A 20,704-nucleotide genomic window follows, 5' to 3' on the forward strand; every position below is an offset into this window, starting at 1 on the left:
GCCAAGGAAGTTGTTTGAAACGGGAATGATAATATTTGTTCTCTTATTTTCCTTCGTTGAAATACACTTATATATTCCCAAATATTAGTGCATTGCTATGCAGGCAGATCTAAAGAATTCATGGTAATATCTACACAAATTGTTTCCTAAAAATCTCCCATATTCTTGTTTCAATATGGGAATTTTCTTCTAAATAAGTTATATCTTCTGGAAGCCATATGGCTTCTTGAAGCGGTGAAGACTTGTTGAGCGGAAATGTGAGTAAGGGAAGGATGTTTAATGTTCCTATTCAGCAAGTCCTTAAAATCCCTTTGTATTGAACCCTTTGGTATTTTTGGTGATTCAAACACATTCTGTAAGCAATGGTTGCAAATAGTTAAACAACGTACTACCGCATAGCTTTATTGCTAATAGTTAGAATAACTGACAAGATGCAAACGCAATGAGCTTGACCCAACACAAAACGTCCCCTTGGATCTTCAACGTGCAGACGCATTTTTAATAGAGAAGTTTATTGATTTAGTTTGGTTATTTCTCTCTTGCATATGGCTTGACAACATGTCCCGGCTAAGCGCCAGAGCAACAATCGCTACATTAAAAACATTCTCCTCCAGGATCCAGTACACAACACGTTGGGTCCGAACCACCTCCTCAACATTCACTCTTTCACTTGTAAAACCTTATCTCAATGACGTAACACCTCAACGGAACAGCAGTCTATGGCCTTGACCCAATCTCCTCAGTTCTGCTTCAGCTGGTTATTGGTTCAGAGCGCGGGATCCTGATCCCAGGATGGTCCGTTCCACGGTTTGGTCTCCCCATCCCTTCCAGCAGGTAAAGGCAGTGTTGGGGTCAGAGGTCATCCTAATACAGTAGGCGGTCACGTGGTTCTCCTGAACCCTCAGCACCTCCAGAAGGCCACAGGTTCGATCCCCGGGGCCGGGCCTCGTCGGGGGCTGAGAGGGTCTCTCTTGAAGCGACCTCTGAAGGGTCAAAGGTCGTCCTGAGGGGTCGGCGTCCGAGAGGCGCAGCAGCAGGACTCACCACAAGGGGCACTGGTTTCATCAAGGCTGACACTGGTTTCATCAAGGCTGACACTGGTTTCATCAAGGCTGACACTGGTTTCATCAAGGCTGACACTGGTTTCAACAAGGCTGACACTGGTTTCAACAAGGCTGACACTGGTTTCATCAAGGCTGACACTGGTTTCAACAAGGCTGACACTGGTTTCAACAAGGCTGACACTGGTTTCAACAGGGCTGACACTGGTTTCAACAAGGCTGAATCAACATACTCTGAATGTAATGTCTTTAAGGCGACAAACTTCATCTTATACACAATTTAAGATGATCACCTCGACATCAAAGGACCAACCTGAAATGCTTTTAAAGCTACGAAAACAGACCTTACTGGCAGAGCTGTGAACTTGGTGGACCTGTGGGATAACGCCGAAGAGCTCGGTGGGGGAAGGCGGGGTCTGAGACCCCCGGGGCTCACTCCGAGGTGGGGTTCAGTGTCTCCACCTTCACCGACACCCCAATGCCCTGAACAGGCCTTGTCCTCGGCCTCTCCGCTCCACGTCCTCAGCGGTTTTCACAATAAAACTCAGAGAGAGACGACCTTCGTGAAGAGGAGGTCACACGGTTCCCTCCTCTCTGGGATTCAAACCCTCGACCCCGTCCTCCCGGTGTTCCACGCGCTCCCCTGGACCTCCGGACCGGTCGGACGGCCGTCAGTGGCTCAGCAGCCGGAGTCGTGCCAGCCACCCCCCCAGCAGCGAGTGTCCAGAGGAAGAGGAGGAGGAGGAGGAGGGGCCGTGTTTGGTCCCCGAGGCGGCGGCGGCGGCGGGCGGGGCGGTCGCCGTGGCGACGGGGGGCTTGCGGCCGGCGGCCTCCTGGTAGGGCATGGTGGCGCCGCCGTGCAGCTCGGCGTTGACGAAGCAGCGGCTGGCCCGGATGTGGTCCACGCCGCGGCCCCCCGGCACGCCGCGGCCCCCCCGCTGGTAGGGCAGGGCCAGGGGGAAGCAGGGCGGGGCCTCCTCGGAGATGGTGCCAATGCGCTCGTTGCTGAGGCAACGCTGCAGGACGTCCTGGGCTGGAGGGGGGGGGGGGGTGGGGGGGGGGGGGGGGGTGGGGGGAGAGAAGGGAGGGACAGGTCGTTAACAGATCAGCCAATCACAAGGAGGTTGGGAGGTATGCCACCTCCTCTCTCAAGACGAGGCTATATTATTATTTATTTATTTATAAGATTATTAAGATGATGCAGATTATAGGCCGGCTGTTGGGGATCAAACCCAGAGGGAACCCCCCCGTCACCACGAGTCCTCGAGGGGACGTTCACTAAGGTTCTGCCGGCCCTTCATTACAGTCGGCTTACAGGTCGATGGTGGGAAACATCCGAAGGGAATGAAAAGCAGAAGCAGCTTGAAGGAATGTCAAACAAGGCGATCGAACAACTGTAGTGCATGTTTCTATGAACATCTTTGCTGCACCGACAGGGCTATATTGTCGTTTCTCTGTCTTGCGAACAATGTAATAATATAGTAAGGTTGGAACCATATTATTAAAAGTGGGCTACTTCTATGCGTGAGTGAAACACAATGTGTGTGAGACCTGCATCCACATCCCATGTTTCCTGCCTTCTGTGTGTCTGTGTGTGCGCATACTTTAAAACCCACAGCAACCCTTCTTAACAGTCAATCACGCCCACAGCAGTCATAAGAAACAATCTCCACGGCAAATGACAATGAAGCACATGCTAATGCGGGCTAACCCTAGCCGGACGCTAACTCACACCAAGACACTGCCCAGCTCAAGGTGAGGGTTAGCGTAGCACGAGGACGGCCGCAGACATCCCCCGCTACTCACTGGCGCTAATGAGCTAAGCTAATGATTAACCAGGTAGACATCCTGAGCACGCAGCTTTGTGTTTTGTGCGGGCTGCTGAGTGTTTACCTTAGCAGCTCGCGATAGCCTCCTTTGGTTGATCTCACCGCAGCTAATCGCGCGCTAAATTGTGGCTAGATTAGCACGGCGCTACTGCAGTCTGCGTTCCCCAGTCAGGCGCCGTCTGGGCGGGGCTGGGCTTACCTGTTCGTCCGTGCAGCCCTGGCCGGGCGAAGGGGTCGCACACACCTGAGCTGGTGACGGCCGGCATGGAGATGGGGCGGGGCTTACCTGGCAAAACAGGGCGGAGTCAACAGGTGCATCCTGGGAGTGAATCAGGTGTATACTATATAGAATCATATATATATCATGCACGTGTGTGTGTGTGTGTGTGTGTGTGTGTGTGTGTGTGTGTGTGTGTGTGTGTGTGTGTGTGTGTGTGTGTGTGTGTGTGTGTGTGTGTGTGTGTGTGTGCGTGTGTGTGTGTGCGCTTCGGTGTGTCACTCACCCTTCGTGGACGACCTCTGCCTCATGCGTACGGGGGTGGGCAGGTGGGGGGCGTCGGGGGAGGGGCCTAGCGAGGTCCTGTGGTCCTTCAGCAACAAGCTCCGCCTCCCGCCCACGTCGAGGGAGGAGTTAGGAGACTTGGGTCTCATGACCACCTCGGTGGCCCCGCCCCTTCAGAGGGCGATTGGTCTCATTAATAGACGTCAGTATTACGTAAACACAGGACTAATGGTTGATGATTAATGATTAATTAAAGATGATTAAAGGTCTGCTGCTGGACTGAAGGGGAGGACCTGACGGAGACCACCAGCGGGCCCCCGGGGGTCCGGTCCTACCTGGGGGTGTAGGGCACCGAGGGGGGAGGGGGGATGTAGAGATCCAGGACCTCCGGCTTCACTGTCTTCACCAGGTCACCTAGACCCTCAGAGGGCTGGATCAGACCCGACACCTGTGATTGGTCGAACCAAGAGAGACAGAGACAGAGAGACAGACAGAGAGAGAGAGAGAGAGAGACACAGAGAGAGAGACACACAGAGAGAGAGCGAGAGAGAGAGAGAGAGAGACACAGAGAGAGAGACACACAGAGAGAGAGCGAGAGAAAGAGAGAGCGACAGAGACAGAGGCAGAGAGAGAGAGAGAGAGAGAGAGACAGACAGACAGACAGACAGACAGACAGACAGACAGAGAGTGTAAGCAAGGGCGAGACCAACTTTATTCACTAGACGCCATGATTACTTTGTTGTTTGGTTCCTTGGGATCTAAATCAGGGAGGGTCATGAGGGGTCCTACCTTCACCAGGGGGGGTCTCCAGCGCAGGTTCTTCAGGGGGGCGGGGGCGATGGAGCAGGAGACCCCTGACGGCCTCTTCTTCAGGACCAGGACCACGCCCCCCGGGCTCGCCTTCAGACTGACCACCAGGTGCTTCAGCTGCCAGCCCACCTGGACCAATCACAGAGCAGGGAACGGTGTCACATGACTACCCTTCATACCCATTGTACATCTGATACAGGGGAACCAGCTGGTGGGGAGGAGGAGGAGGAGGGAGAGGAGGAGGACTCACCACGGTCTGCCCGTTGACCTGGACCACCTCGTCTCCAGCGTGGATCCTCCCAGTCTGGTCTGCTGCGGACTGGGAGAGAAAGACCATTAGTCAGAGAGAGAGAGAGAGAGCGAGAGAGAGAGAGACCATGAGTCAGAGAGAGAGAGAGAGAGAGAGAGAGAGAGAGAGAGACCATTAGTCAGAGAGAGAGAGAGCGAGAGAGAGAGAGAGACCATTAGTCAGAGAGAGAGAGAGAGAGAGAGAGCGAGAGAGAGAGAGCGAGAGAGAGACCATTCGTCTGAGAGCGAGAGAGCGAGAGAGAGAGCGAGAGAGAGAGAGAGAGAGCGAGAGCGAGAGAGACCAAGAGAGCATTCGTCTCATAGAAAAAGAAAGAGAAAAAGAAAGAAAGAAAGAGAGGGAGGGAGGGAGTTAGAGAGTGAGAGAGAGAGACCATTAGTCTCAGAGAGAGAGACACAGTGAGGACAGGACTCACGTTCTCCGTGGTCCCGGTGATGACGTGGAGCCCGTCGTACGTAGACTTGATGTACATGCCCTGGGAACACACACACCCTCCACGTTATTACCCCGTACCCCCACACACTCTACGTTATTACCCCGTACCCCCACACACCCTACGTTATTACCCCGTACCCCCACACATCTACTGGAAGCTAAACCAGAACCAACGCCCAGAAGAAACACTGGGAGCTGACACCAGCTCCATCCCAGTGAGGCTATGACTGGTCCCAGTAGGACTCCCCAGTCTCCCCCAGGTCTGATGGGACCAGTATGACCAGTATGACTCACCAGTCCCTCTCCCGGTCTGATGTTGGAGATGCAGACCTCCTCCAGGCCGGACCTGGGGGTCTGGACCGGGTCGGAGGCGGAGCCCGCCGTCTCCTCACACACAGCGTTCAGCGCCCGCGACTGGAACACACACACACACGCACGCACGCACGCACACACACACGCACAGGCACACACACACAAAATGGAAGGACACATTTAACCAAATGATGCATAGGAAAGGAACAATACATAGGAAAAAGTTGCCCAAAACAGCATTTTACTTTTAATGATAGTAAAATTAGGAAAGAAAAAATGTGAATGAGGTTCACATTTCATCAAATAACTGGAGCACTCAATATTCCTCACTTTTTAAACTACAATGCTCCATGAAGCCCTCTACTAAGGGGATCAGCTACAGATGTGTGTGTTACTGCATTACGTTACATGACGAGTCCTGGAGTCTAAACTACAGATGTTTATCACCATGCATTATGAGTCCTGTAAAGTCTAAACTACAGATGTTTATCACCATGCATTATGAGTCCTGTAAAGTCTAAACTACAGATGTTTATCACCATGCATTATGATTCCTGTAGAGTCTAAACTACAGATGTTTATCACCATGCATTATGAGTCCAATAGAGTCTAAACTACAGATGTTTATCACCATGCATTATGAGTCCAATAGAGTCTAAACTACAGATGTTTATCACCATGCATTATGAGTCCAATAGAGTCTAAACTACAGATGTTCATCACCATGCATTATGAGTCCTGTAAAGTCTAAACTACAGATGTTTATCACCATGCATTATGAATCCAGTAGAATCTAAACCACAAAGGCAATGACGGATTACCGCATGGGCAGAGTGGTCCCATGTCCAGCGCCCTGGCCAGTGGGGGGGCCCTTGATATATGTATATAGTTTTTTTTTCTTAAAAAAAAATTCAATTGGCCAAGACTTTGGTCATAAAAGGATTTGAATGTTTTTGATTTGCGAAATAAATACATCACATTTTAAAGAAAATGTAACGTGACATGACGTGACGTCTATGTCGTAGTGCTCGGTCAACGGTCAATTTCACAGTGAAAATGGAGAAACGTGTGCTAAGCGGGTCGGCATAGCGTAAACGAAAGAAAGAAAAAGACACTAAAGATATTGCCCTGGTACAACAAAAAAATACCGTCTATTTCAACATTTTTTAACTCGTTAATTCGTTAAAGGAAGTCATTAGGTGCTTTTAAAGTCATGATATTAACTTCACAGATTCCATGTTCTGCCGTTAAGACGAGCGGCTGGCACTATGCACGCCCGCAGCCGTGGGGTTAGATAATCTCTCTCTCTCTCTCTGTGTGATTGTGGACTGCATGAGTTATAATATGCGACCAAATTCGGTGTGCTAGTGCGTGTGTTGGTGGGGCGCAGAGGCACAGTGTGTGAATGTGCCTCTGCACAATATGAATGTGCAGAGGCACATTCATTACCTTGCACAGAGGTTATGAATCCAGTAGTCCAAACTACAGATGTGTGCTGTTCCGTATCACCACGCATTAGGAGCCCTGCAGTAAAGGGACTGTATTTAAACTACGGCTCCCAGCCCCAGAGGGAGCGGCCGGTTCCACGGCCGGTTCCACGGCCGGTTCCACGGCCGGTTCCACGGCCGGAGGGACTCGCTCGACAACAGAGAGGTTCCCTCCTCGTCTGTGTGCCCCACTGCCGCAGTGCCCCTGTGCAGCACACTGAGGCTCACGGGGAAAACACTGACCTTTGACCTGGGGGACTTATGAGCCCAAAACACGAGTACCGAAAGTCCCCCCTTCTTCCCCCCCCGGTCCTATGTTTACTGGGCAGACTGGGAGCTGTGGGGGGGGGGGGGGGGCTTAACGATACAGGAGTCCAGGTGTGAAAGCTGCGGGGACGCCTGCTCTGGCGGTCCCACAATTCATCGTGTACTCAGGGCGTTTGACTCCCAGCTGAAAGGTCTTGGGTTCGATCCCCGATCGAACCCAAGACCTTTCAGCTGGGAGTCAAACGCCCTGTCCACTAGAGGACGCTCTGGATTGTGGAGAGGTTGGGCGCTATCAGGGAAGTGTTCAGCTGTGTTACCCCCATACACCCTGCCCCCACGCAACAGGAAGTATTATCTAATACCGGAAGTGGACTCAGGCTCTGGGAGCCAAACACACTGAGCGAAGACAAATAGCACACCATGGGATGTTTAGGACAGGAAAAGGAAGGTTGTGCGTGTGCGTGCGTGTGCGTGCGTGCGTGCGCATGTGTGTGTCCGTACTTACCACTTCCAGAATCTTGTCTTCCATCTCGTACACGGTGCAGTCCTGCAGTTAGAAGACAGAGGTCACCTTAACATGTCTGTAATCAACTCTATTTCATGAGCACTTTGATTTCAGAGGAACGTAAATGAGTTGAGATTTGAGAGACGAGTGTCTCGGGAAAGTCCTTAACAGTGATAGGGTTTGTTTCCAAATCATTTCCTCAGTAACGTCGATTTTCATTTCTGAAAGCTGTAGAGAAAACCCTCTCTTCAGAAGTCATGTATAGCTAAAGATCTCTTCTGAATCTGAATTGACACAATTTCAAAGTAACAACTAAATCTAGAACAAATTCTGCAAAACGCGGCTCCAAAGTTTCTCTTTGTGTTTCCATCAGCAGTACACAACTTCCTGTCCTGCAGGTCAGAACTTCCTGTGTGGCAGGAAGTTCTGAGAGAAAATAGAGTCAACACATTGGAGGCCCGGTCCAAACGTTACACAACACGTCCGTAGCAGCAGTCATCCACTTTCATAGATGGAACCCAGAACAAAGCTAGAGAAGTATCAGTCCAAGCATGTTAACTTCAATGTAAACATACATGTTTACATGCATGTAAACGTACATGTTAACATGCATGTAAAGATACACGTTAACATTCATGTTACACACATGTAAACGTACATGTTAACATGCATGTAAAAGTACAGGTAACATGCATGTAAACATAACTGTTCACATACATGTAATCATGCTTGTTAAAGAATGGGGACTATGTTGCTTAAAGAATAGCACTGAAGCCGGTATGTAAAAAGGTAGTAAGAATGAAGTCATTAAAGAAATCCTTACGATTTTGTTAAAAAAAATCACTGATTTTATTTCGCCTTTTATCATTTTTTATATCGTATTTTTTTGCATTCTTAGTCCGTCACTCCGAGGCAAAGCGACTGAATAAAAGAGAGACACGGCAAAAAGTGGTAAAGAAAATGGCAGCAGCCAGCTATGCTAGAAATGCAGTGGAGGACAGCCAGAGGAGAAGGCGGGAAACCAGAAGACACGGGGTGGCGGGCGGGGTCGACACGGTGGCCGACACCGAGTGACTGACAGGAGGTAGAATGATGGTGGTGAAGGGGGCGTGGCCTAAACCAAGGCCACACCCACACTGGGTCCAGTGTTTAGAATCATACAGAGATAGACAGACAGACATACAGATAGAGAGAGAGACAGAGATGGAGAGACGGCCAGACAAGACAGACGGAGAGACAGCCAGAGAGAGAGATGGAGAGAGACAGACAGAGAGAGAGAAAGATGGAGAGACAGACAGAGAGACAGAGAGCGAGAGAGACAGACAGATGGAGAGACAGCCAGAGAGAGAGACAGACAGATAGAGAGAGAGACAGGGAGAGTTGACCCCTGACCTTCTGCACGGTGGAGGTCAGCTGCAGACACAGCTGGATGATGGTGTTCTTCGTGGCTCCCAGGTCCTTCCCCCCCGTCCCCGGCACCCTGTCACCATGACAACACCCCCACACAGGAAGTGAGACACAGAGCAGCGCATCCACTCACACACCTAGGGCAGGGTAGTACTGGTCCACACACACACACACACCTGTCCCAAACCCACCACCTGACGTTACTATCTCCTTAATGACCCTCGGGACCTGCGGCTAACGGCTAACGGCTAACAGTGGGTCCTAATACAGCCGGAGGGGCTAGCCAGTGACTTCAGCCTGCGTCCCTCTAGGCTCAGACGATAGAGAGACAGCCCCAGCGTCACAAGGCTTATGTTCCAGGAATCCTCTTCAGGCTGGGACACGCGCCCCTAGGAGGGGGGGTGGGCGGCTACATCCAGACGTCTGCGTGAGGGGAACACTGGGGGCTGAGGACCTGAGGGGGGCCAGGCAGGACAGTGGAGCTGTGTGTGCTGACAACACGCTGACAGGACACGCGTGTTAACAACCCGAGAGTCAACACCGGCATTCCTCAGGAGGGGGGGGGTGTGTACGTGTCTGTGTCTTTGTGTGTGTGTGTGTGTGTGTGTGTGTGTGTGTGTGTGTGTGTGTGTGTGTGTGTGTGTGTGTGTGTGTGTGTGTGTGTGTGTGTGTGTGTACACGTGTGTCTGTGTGTGTGTACGTGTGTAAACGTGTGTGTGTGTGTGTGTGTGTGTGTAAACGTGTGTGTGTGTGTGTGTGTACGTGTGTAAACGTGTGTGTGTGTGTGTACATGTGTGTACGTGTGTAAACGTGTGTGTGTGTGTGTGTGTGTGTGTGTGTGTGTCTGTGTGTGTAAACATGTGTGTGTGTGTGTGTGTGTGTGTGTACGTGTGTGTATAAGCTCATAAGAATGTGAAGGACTTCAGTTTTGGGTTTTAGAGTCTTTTGACCACTTTTTACCATCTATCTTTATATAATTTAAAACAAATGTTGACACTTTATTAATATGGATTTGTTGTCATCATCATCTTGATCAACCCAGCCATTACGCACGGCCTGCTGTTTAGTGATAATGATAATATTAATAATAATGAAGATAATGATGATGATAATGAGATCGTACTGGTGTGGTCTGGTTGTTATCATGATAATGATAATAATTATAGTAATAAAGATAATGATGATGATTACCGGTCAAGCCAGTCCAGCTGGGTCTTGGTCAGTTATGATAATAATGATAATAATAATGATGATAATGATGATGATAATGATGATGATAATTATTATGATAATGATTATGATTATGATAATGATAATGATTACCGGTCCAGCCAGCCCAGCAGGGTCTTGGCGGTGGCGATGAGCTCCACCACGGCGGTCAGGAAGTGGTTTGAGGGCTTCTGGGCGTGGACGCCGCGGTACGACGGGTTCTTCCGGCGCTCCGAGGCCGACACCTGCAGCTGCACCACGGAGCCCCTCATCCGGCCCACCAGGACCCCCAGGCGGTCCGCCTCCACGCCGTGGTTCTGGAGAGGGAGGGCCGCGGGTTAGTCAGAGAACGGCGTTCCCAGACTGGCGTTCCCAGACCGGCGCTCCGAGACGGACGTTCCCAGACGGACGTTCCCAGACGGACGTTCCCAGACCGCCGTTCCAAAACCGGCGTTCCCAGGCGGACCAACCGGCGTTCCCAGACCGGTGAGGTTTAGGGTTCGCTGGCGTGCTTTAGGATTAGAACCTCACTCTAACCCGCTCGCCGACGGCTCCTCACTGATGCCCTAATATGGGCTCCAGGAAACAGAGGCCTCTTGTTGCGATCGGGAACGCTGAGGTTAAAGGCCACCGTCAAGCGAAGGCGTTCCCGGGAACCGGTCGCATTCCGGAAGACCGGTCGCCATGGCAATCTCCCCGGCGTGTGCCCACGTCCCGGCGTTCCCGACCGGCTCCGATCGCTGACCCATCGACTCCATAGCGCACCACTCTGGGTCCCGTCCCCCTCAAGACATACCGTAACACAGCCCTTAAAGAGCCACCAAGCTCTCTCTCTCTCTCTCTCTCTCTCTCTCTCTCTCTCTCTCTCTCTCTCTCTCTCTCTCTCTCTCTCTCTCTCTCTCTCTCTCTCTCTCTCTCTCTCTCTCTCTCTCTCTCTCTCTCTCTCTCTCTCTCTCTCTCTCTCTACAACATCTGTGGCGTGCCCTCGCCTGTCGACAGCTGAGGAGCTTTGAGGGTGAACTCATGTGTTCATATATTATCTCTACAATCTGCGTTGTGATATCTGGAGGATTGGAGATGGCATCTCTCACGATTTTATGAGCTTCAGAGATCTCTGTGCCAAAATATACCTGATATGATCCACCCAAGTCCTCATTATACCTGCAGGCCTTCTACCCACTCCATAATGACCTGTCTCTTTACTGTCTAACCCCTACCTGCTCCTTAATGACCTGTCTCTGTACTGTCAAACCCCTACCTGCTCCTTAATGACCTGTCTCTGTACTGTCTAACCCCTACCTGCTCCTTAATGACCTGTCTCTGTACTGTCAAACCCCTACCTGCTCCTTAATGACCTGTCTCTGTACTGTCTAACCCCTACCTGCTCCTTAATGACCTGTCTCTGTACTGTCAAACCCCTACCTGCTCCTTAATGACCTGTCTCTGTACTGTCTAACCCCTACCTGCTCCTTAATGACCTGTCTCTGTACTGTCTAACCCCTACCTGCTCCTTAATGACCTGTCTCTGTCTCTCAGTTTAGTCTCTTTAGAGAACAGCTTCTGCTGCCTTCACAGTCAACATTAAAACGGCATAAAATAATACGGTGTTGATCCCAGACGGAAGACTCAAACATTAATACAATGTAATGGTGTAAATGAGTGTACAGAGAAAAGGTGAGAGGTGAAAGTGTAGGGAGAGTGGGGGTGCGCACCAGAGCACAGAGCAGGTCCACGGCCTCCAGCAGCAGCTCCTGGTGCCCCACACGGCCCATGCCCAGCGACAGCAGCTCCTGGTGGGTCAGCCGCAGCAGACGCTCCCCCTGGACACCCTGGAGCTGGAAGGACGGGACGTAGGGCTGGAGGCTGTCGTCCAGACCTGGGGAGGACACGGCCAGGGGGCGGGTGAGACCATGAGTGAAGGAGTGAAGGAGTGAATGAGTGAAGGAGTGAGTGAAGGAGTGAGTGAGTGAAGGAGTGAGTGAGTGAGTGAGTGAGTGAGTGAGAATACAGGTAGGTCTATGAAGGAGAGTGAGTGAGTGAAGGAGTGAGTGAGTGAGTGATGGAGTGAGAATACGAGTAGGTCGATGAAATATATACACTGTACTTTTATATTTTATTAGTCTTGCAAACATTTGAATTAAAGTTTACATATCATAATTTGTCTTTGAAATTGTCCATTGAAACTCATTTGCTGTGCGTTGGTGATGGTGAATATTTCACCATCCTTAATTGAACAACTTCTGGGTGCATCATGGGTAAACATGATTTGCATCCATCTAGGCCTCGATCTAGGCAGGGCAAGTTTAATTCTATAGCACCATTCAGACACAAGTCATAGTGCTGATAAATGATGATCAATTATTGGTTGTCATGGTAGCCACAATAGGACAGCCAGTAACAGACCATTGATCCACCCAGAAACCCAGTTCAGAAATTCCTTTAACCAACAGATGACAAGTATGTTGCCATGTTCGCCATGGAGTTAGCATAATGCTCGGTCCATTGTGAACAGTGTTAGCATGAAGGTTAGGGTTCTAACTGTTTGAAAGGTCTCACCCTGACCTCAGTGCCAACACTGTGTTCACCATTGTGTTGTTCGCATTACTAGCAGGATTTTAAAAAGGTTTGCCTTCATTTACATAAACCAATAAGACCGGGGTTAGCATCCCTGCAGTCTTTGAACTTCGACCCTTGACCTGATTAGAAGCGGAGGGGTTGGAGCTAGAGGGGGAAAGAGGGAGGGCTAAAGCCAGAGCGTCCGTACGTTTGAATCCCGGTGTTGGCTTCAGAAGTCAACAGAGACAATGGAGGGTTAGACAACCCCCTTACAACCCGCAGAACACGGCGTCAACACTCATGGAGTAGCTCTGAGGTTAGCGGTTAGCTTCCTGCTGTGTGGCGCAGCGGGACCCCTCTGTCTGGGGTTAGCGGTTAGCTTCGGGACCCCTCTGTCGGGGGTTAGCGGTTAGCTTCGGGACCCCTCTGTCGGGGGTTAGCGGTTAGCTTCGGGACCCCTCTGTCCGGGGTTAGCAGTTAGCTTCCTGCTGTGTGGCGCAGCGGGACCCTCTGTGAGCTGCTCCTCCCCAACCCGCCAAATGGCCGACGCAAGGAAAACACAACTGGCCGCGTGGGAGTCGGGGTGAAGCCCAGCGTCACCACGGGGGGGGTCATTAAAGACCCCCTGGGGGCCCGGGCTCCTGAGCCTGAGGAATGTCTGCCTCAGACAGATGGCCGCCAGGAGGAGTGGGGGTCTCACTGCTGCACAAGACCTCCTCCTCCTCCTCCTCCTCCTCCTCCTCCTCGTCACTGAACCGACCTCCAGCGGGATCTACGCTGGGGGGGCCTGGAGCCTCTACTCTACTGGCCCCAGCTCCCTGGTACTGGTCCCAGTGACGTGGTACTGGTCCCAGCACCTTGGTACTGGTCCCAGCTCCCTGGTACTGGTCCCAGTGACGTGGTACTGGTCCCAGCACCTTGGTACTGGTCCCAGCTCCCTGGTACTGGTCCCAGCTCCCTGGTACTGGTCCCAGTGACGTGGTACTGGTCCCAGTGACGTGGTACTGGTCCCAGCACAGTGGTGCTTGAACTCCTTCTGACGCCAGGCGACGTCAGGGTTCAGACTCCACACAGCGACTCCGGCACCGCGGGGCGGCTCAGCTCAGGAGGTAGAGACGTGGAACCGGAAGGTTGCTGGTTCGATCCCCGGCTGGAGGGCTCTTCCTGACTGCTCCTGACGAGCGGGCTGTCGCCCTGCGTGGCGGACCCCGCCGTCGGTGTGTGAACGTGTGTATGAGCCGTTGTTTGAACAAGTCGCTTTGGATGAGCGTCTAAAGCAGACTCCCTAAATGTTAAATGTAGTTATTCTCTTGTTGCCATGAAAGATTCTGCCGACACGCCTCCTGTTCCTGATCTGCAGCTCATGCTGAGATGTGTTTATACGTTCAGAGGAGGAGCAAAAGGCCGGTCTGAGCTCACAGGCTGGCCGGGTAGGGGGGTGGGGGGGCTGTTTGGGGCTTGTCAAAAGACATATTAAACCTCCGAACCTGATCCACTTTCTGACACCTGAGAGGCTGATAATCTGTCTGACAGCAGCAGGGAGGCGGTGAACGTCAGGCTGCCACCGCGTTAACAGTCTGCTGGGCGTCAGCTAGCCTACACACAGCTAATCCACACTCAGCTAACCCACAGCTAGCCTAAACAGAGCGGTCTAACCCACAAATAGCCTACACACAGCTAACCCACAGCTAGCCTTCCCACGGCTAGCCCACAGATAGCCTACACACGGCTTACCCACAGCTAGCCTACACACAGCTAACCCAAAGCTAGCCTACACACGGCTAATCCACAGCTAGCCTACACAGAGTGGGCTAACCCAAAGCTAACCCACAGCTAGCCTAACCCACAGCTAGCCTAACCCACGGCTAGCCTACACAGAGCGGGCTAACCCACAGCTAGCCTACACACAGCTAACCCACAGCTAGCCTACACACAGTGAGCTAAATTACAGCTAGCCTACACAGAGCGAGCTAAACCACAACTAGCCTACACCGAGCGAGCTAAACCATAGGTAGCCTAATCAGAGCGAGCTAAACCACAGCTAGCCTAAACACAGCGAGCTAAACCACAGCTAGCTTACACAGAGTGAACTAAACCACAGCTAGCCTAAACAGAGCGAGCTAAACCACAGCTAGCCTACACAGAGCGAGCTAAACCACAACTAGCCTACACAGAGCGAGTTAAACCACAACTAGCCTACACAGAGCGAGCTAAACCACAACTAGCCTACTCAGAGCGAGCTAAACCACAACTACCCTACACAGAGCAAGCTAAACCACAGCTAGCCTACACAGAGCGAGCTAAACCACAGCTAGCCTACACAGAGCGGGCTAAAACAGCCGACTCATTAGGGAGCTGCGATTGCCCAGTCAGCGCATTAACGGGGTCTTTAACGGGGTCTTTAACGGGGTCTTTAACGGGGTTCCCATTGCGATGGCTTCCGTTGAGGCCTGGCTCCGGGCCCCCTAGAGAGACCAGCGGGTTCTGCCTCCATAGCAGACGTGCAGGATAAACATCGTGTTCCTAGGGGCCACCTTTTGTAAAGTTGATCGACAGGTAGGAACCAAAGAACTGCCAATGTCAATCAAGACCGGTTCAATCATCGGTCGAGACAAATGATGTTCAGTTTGAAACAAGACACATTGCGACTCTACTTTACAACACACAACAAACTGTTTGTGTTTGTGTTCTGGGTTCCAGCCCCCTCCCCCCATATTGGAACATTCACAGGTGGAAGGTGTCTGACAGGGGCTGAGAGTGGGGATATATTTGATCCCTGTTTCATTATGAATGACCGGTACTGAGAGACACACACACACACACACACAACCTCAGTACCCGAGAGGTACTGAGGTACTGGTTCCCTGAAGTTCAAGTTCAGCTAAATTAAGTCATTAGTTAGCACTAGTCAAGAGAACATCTACTAATACTACATGTCTTAGAGAGACACTCAAGGAGGATTTCATACTGTTTTCTTTGTTGCACACACACACACACCCCCCCCCCACACACACACACACACACACACACACACACACCCACACATGTTCTACACACAAGGCATTCAGAGGAGGAGACCGTCATTCTTATCCGATATTGAAAAAGTTCTCGGTTTGTTTGGTTTTGTAGGTCAGCGTTTCAACAACAACGGTCTGGGAGAGTAGTTCCTAAACCCGGAAACAGGACATTCCACAGGAATAATCTGAGTGATCCCTCTTAGCATCCTAATTCCACGGAAACGCACTTTATACAAAATCTAAAACTCACGAAGGCTCAAAAATCATAATTTCACCAACCTGTCAAAACAAGGGAAAGATTTGCTAGTTGGTAATCTAATTAACCATTTCCTGTTAGGTTGTTTGTGTGTTCCAACCAATGGCGAAAGCCATCCGAACGTGACCTCTCAGAACCTTACAATAGGGCGGGTTCTGGCTGTGATTGACAGGACCTCGTCCAATGTCAAAGAAGTCCCGCCCACCTGCAATGGGTTCCATCTCAGAATTCATCCATTAACTTTACTTTGAAAGACAAAAAAAATATTTGCACTGAAATATAGGAACATAACCTCATGCTAGGCCGAATACACATCCATGAATTTTAGTCGCCTTAATCCTAATCTCAGTTGATCAGATCGGGCGTACATTAAACATGGCACCATGATGTGTTTTCTCTGCCAGCGTTTGCTCTGGTCTGAGTGATCTTCCCTTTCGTGGCTCTCTACATGCTGTCATGGTTGAAGACGGTTTCTGTGTACCAAAGGCAGCGGCCGAAACCGAGGCGGGGAACCTGGTTCTGCCGCCGTTACCCCGCCCAGCGGCAAGCCATTTAGGGTAAAAAACAACAACATGGACACGCCCCTAACACCCCCAACGTGGACACGCCCTGTCGCCCACACATTTAGTTGTAGGATTTCATTTTCTTTAAACCTTTTATTCAGTTAACTTTTGTCAACCCATCAGATGATTGTGGAGGCAGTGAAGCTCCGGCCGTATTCTTCGCTGCTGACTTGTTTGCTAAACATAAACACTCGTCGTCGCTACGTGGTGATTTGGCCCGTCTACTCCTGGTGTTTTAAACTAAACGCTCTATAATACAGCGGCTGAAGAGGGAGGCTAGCGGCTAGGAGGCCGTCTGCGTCTGACTCACAGAGGAAAGGAGAAAGCTTTCTCCTGGGCCCAGAGGCACGCCGGCAGCGGCCCACAGACCGGCCTTCCGGGCGTTCAACTACAGAACAATGGAGCTTTGAAGAACTGGGGAAAGGAGTGTGTGTGTGTGTGCGTGTGTGTGTGTGTGTGTGTGTGTGTGTGTGTGTGTGTGTGTGTGTGTGTGTGTGTGTGTGTGTGTGTGTGAGTTTGAGAGAGTGTGCGTGTGTGTGCTGGAGAGAGTGCGTGTGTGTGCTCGAGAGTGAGAGAGTGTGTGTGTTTGTGTTTGAGAGAGTGTGTGAGTTCCGAGTGTGTGTGTGTGTGTGTGTGTCTCAAGAGGGATAACATTTCATATCTCTTAATGAAAGCAAGATAAGCTCAGATAGTCGTAATCAATTTGACATGTAAGTCATAATTTTGTTCTTACAGCTAATAATGGTAGTAGTAGTACTAATAGGGATAAAATGAATTGTATAAATGTTTTATACCATCTACCAACAACCAATTGTTTAAATGACTCAGGAAGAAGATTCTGGCCTCTGACTAACTGACCCTGGCCCCTCCCACTCCCGCTCCGGTGATGGACAGCTCAGGAGGCCAATCCCTGGTTGAATAAGTATAAGAGTATAAGAGTATATTGAGTATAAGAAGGCTTTGAGACTAGTAGATTGGGGCAGAGGGAGGTAAACACAACATTCCCCTCAAACTGGTGGGTAATTTGTTTAGCAGAAAGATAACAACCGACCAAAACAAACAACTTGTTGTTGAACTTCTGTAAAGCACTTTGCACTTTTTATCCAAACACACCAAAAAAAAAACTTTTTTGTTGATTGTATTAATTGTGTTAACAGGCTATGATCTGAATGTATTGTTTGTTTAAATGCACACTGTTACTCAATCACACACACACACACACACACACACACACACACACACACATACACACACACACACACACACAGGACGTTACACGCTTGTGTATTCACACAGGATAAGAGGCTATTTTCTCTCTGTAAACTGCCGTCGCAGTAGAACACGGCTCTGCTTTGTGTTTCTCTCTCTGGTTCCGTCCCGGGGGGTAACCCGCTCCTTGTTGTGATGGAGATAAGGAACGAGGTACCTCCATCACAACAGCTCCTTCCTTATCTCCACTACGTTGTTCCTTATCTCCATCAGAACAAGGAGCTGGCTCATTTTCTCTTCACCTTCGAGACAATTCAGGACTATAACTGAGCTACAACATGAAGTTAAGTATATATTAAGTATATATTTATGGTTTGACTGCACATAGCCCTAAAAACTGATAATCTGATAATTAATAAATTTAGACTGAAAAAAAAACCAGAAAAACACAGCAACATCAACAACTGGGCATCGGTATTAACTTGGATAATTAAACAACCCAAAACAACAAAAGACAAGAGTACTCCTAAAGGAGTAGAAGTCACTCAGAGAACACACGAGACATAGAACTACCAGGGAAACAGGAAGAGGGAAGGGGTCACTTCCTGTGATTCTCTCTCCAGGAGGAGGATGACATCAATCATCCTCCAAGCAGAAGGAAAGACTCTCTCTCATATGGACACGATGTTTCCACTAAGAGACGCAGAACCTCCAAGATGATGAAGATGATGAAGATAATAAAGACGATGGATGTCTGGTTTTCTCCTTCTCCTCAGAGTTGGTCTGAGGTCTAGTGGTGGGGGCGTTAGCCTCGCAGACCAAAAGGTTGTGAGTTCAAACCCCAACGGCCACACTCTACATGAAGGCAGCCTTCACCCAGACTCCTTGATCAATCCTCACTGATCAGAAATCCTGGATCAATCCTTACTGATCAAGGATATTGGATCAATCCTTACTGATCACTGATACTGCATCCATCCTTCCTGATCACAGATACTGGATCAATCGTTACTGATCAGAGACACTGGATCAATCCTTACTGATCAGAGATCCAGGATCAATCCTTACTGATCAGAGATATTGGATCAATCCTTGCTGATCAGAGATATTGGATCAATCCTTGCTGATCAGAGATATTGGATCAATCCTTGCTGATCAGAGATATTGGATCAATCCTTGCTGATCAGAGATCCTGGATCAATCCTTCCTGATCAGAGATATTGGATCAATCCTTACTGATCAGAGATCCAGCGTCAATCCTTCCTGATCAGAGATATTGGATCAATCCTTTCTGATCAGAGATATTGGTTCAATCCATACAGATCAGAGATATTGGATCAATCCTTACTGATCAGAGATCCTGGATCAATAGTCAGCCTACGTGCTCTGGATGAGCGGCCAGGTGGTGAACAGAAGCAAACTGAACCGACACCGTCCCGGTGTCACAGGACGACTTAGCAAAACAAGCCCAACAAGACACGCCCCCCCCCGGAGCCTGCTGTCACACAGCCAGACGCCACGCACACGCAACAGCTGCCAGGTCGCCACGGCAACCACGTTTACAACCGCGGTTGTAAACGTGGTTGACAACCTGTTGACTACCGGTTGACATTCTGCCAACAAAAAATGTCCATTGAACACCGAGATCCGAAACACGACAAACTGAGTCGGGTTCAGCGTCCTGGGGTGAACGACATCGCGTGCTCTTCCTCACTGAAGGCCCAAACAGGATCCAGATTCATTCAAGTTTGTTTTCTTTACAACATGCATTACAACGTCAGCATTTCACCTTCCCAGTGAAAACCTATTCCCTCTGCAGGGTTAATACCTGAGCTCTCACTGCTGTGCGCCTCCCACCAGGGAAGCCATGCGTTGATATTCCAAACCACAATAAACCATCCCGAGCCAATCGGGGATGGGGGGATCCACCGCACCTGTTCAATTGAGCAGAGGTATGCGGGCACGCCTGAACCGGTCCTGACCAAACATTCATTAGCCTGTCAGCCAGGGAGCACAGCATTCAGATCCACTGGTATTGATTATAGGAGGTGATCAGTGGACAATACAGACAGACAGACAGACAAACAGAAACCCATTAAACAACACAACTAAGCAACATAGAGTAAATAATGCATGTTTACCCTCAAATCCTGTGAAGATTAAATACATTTTGGGGGACTGATGGTTTTCTATTTCTGTCCCAAATATCTGAACTATTGATGACTATGGATAATGAGCATGCATGTTGCACTGCTGAGTTTTGATCGGTTGTCAATACAAATCCTCTGAGCTAGTTGCCTGAACACATAAACAATAATGTGTACATTCTTTAACGAAGGGCTTTGATTGGTCCGGTCCGGACAACCCACCCAGACACACACACACACACACACACACACACACACACACACACAGTGTTGTTTGACATAAACAGCCCCTCTCATTCAAATAACGTATTCTCCTTTACAATAAGTAGACTGTATGAGGATGTGTGAGGTGCAACATTATTCATAAATATTATCTATTTATCTCAGCCTGCTCACACACCCCCGCCCCACCCTGAGCACACACACACAGTCGAGCACACACACGGTTGAGCACACACACACACACACACACAGTCCAAACATACCCTTCAGCACGCAGCGGATGACGCAGACGCTGTTTGAAATGCAGTGGGCTGCAGACCAACAGGTCAGGGGTTCGATTCCCAGTGTTTCTCAGGGGGCCATACCAGTAGACCCAGTAGACCCAGACCCTGCGTGTGACGAGCACAGCGTGTCACGCGCTTATCGCTCCTCGGTTTACAACGTCCGTAGTGTCACGAGCAGAGGATCCACTGTACGTCACCGCGATGGGCCACCGACCAATCACTGAGCCGGAGAGTTACAGTAGTCGGGACCTCGCTCAGGTAACAGCCAGTCAGCGACGGGATGGTCACTTTCGAACCGTTGAAATTACAAACGACCAAA

The 20,704-nt window shown here is 50.1% G+C and overlaps 1 protein-coding gene across 1 annotated transcript in view; it reads right to left on the minus strand.

Moving 5' to 3' along the window:
- Positions 1-389: 389 nt before the first annotated feature.
- Positions 390-20,704, minus strand: part of LOC307087611 (connector enhancer of kinase suppressor of ras 3-like) — a 21,042-nt gene continuing 727 nt past the window's right edge. Inside the window, exons 2-13 of the mRNA XM_079753232.1 lie at positions 11,844-12,007; positions 10,246-10,448; positions 8,908-8,995; positions 7,516-7,557; positions 5,239-5,358; positions 4,925-4,984; positions 4,453-4,521; positions 4,182-4,331; positions 3,728-3,840; positions 3,394-3,563; positions 3,090-3,176; positions 390-2,094 (exon numbers count right to left, since the gene is read on the minus strand). Of these exons, the coding sequence (XP_079609358.1) occupies positions 1,733-2,094; positions 3,090-3,176; positions 3,394-3,563; positions 3,728-3,840; positions 4,182-4,331; positions 4,453-4,521; positions 4,925-4,984; positions 5,239-5,358; positions 7,516-7,557; positions 8,908-8,995; positions 10,246-10,448; positions 11,844-12,007 (1,628 nt within the window). The 3' untranslated portion in view covers positions 390-1,732. The remainder of the gene's footprint in view (positions 2,095-3,089; positions 3,177-3,393; positions 3,564-3,727; positions 3,841-4,181; positions 4,332-4,452; positions 4,522-4,924; positions 4,985-5,238; positions 5,359-7,515; positions 7,558-8,907; positions 8,996-10,245; positions 10,449-11,843; positions 12,008-20,704) is intronic.

Source organism: Pollachius pollachius (genome assembly GCF_949987615.1).
Source record: "Pollachius pollachius genome assembly, chromosome: 16".
NCBI lineage: Eukaryota > Metazoa > Chordata > Actinopteri > Gadiformes > Gadidae > Pollachius > Pollachius pollachius.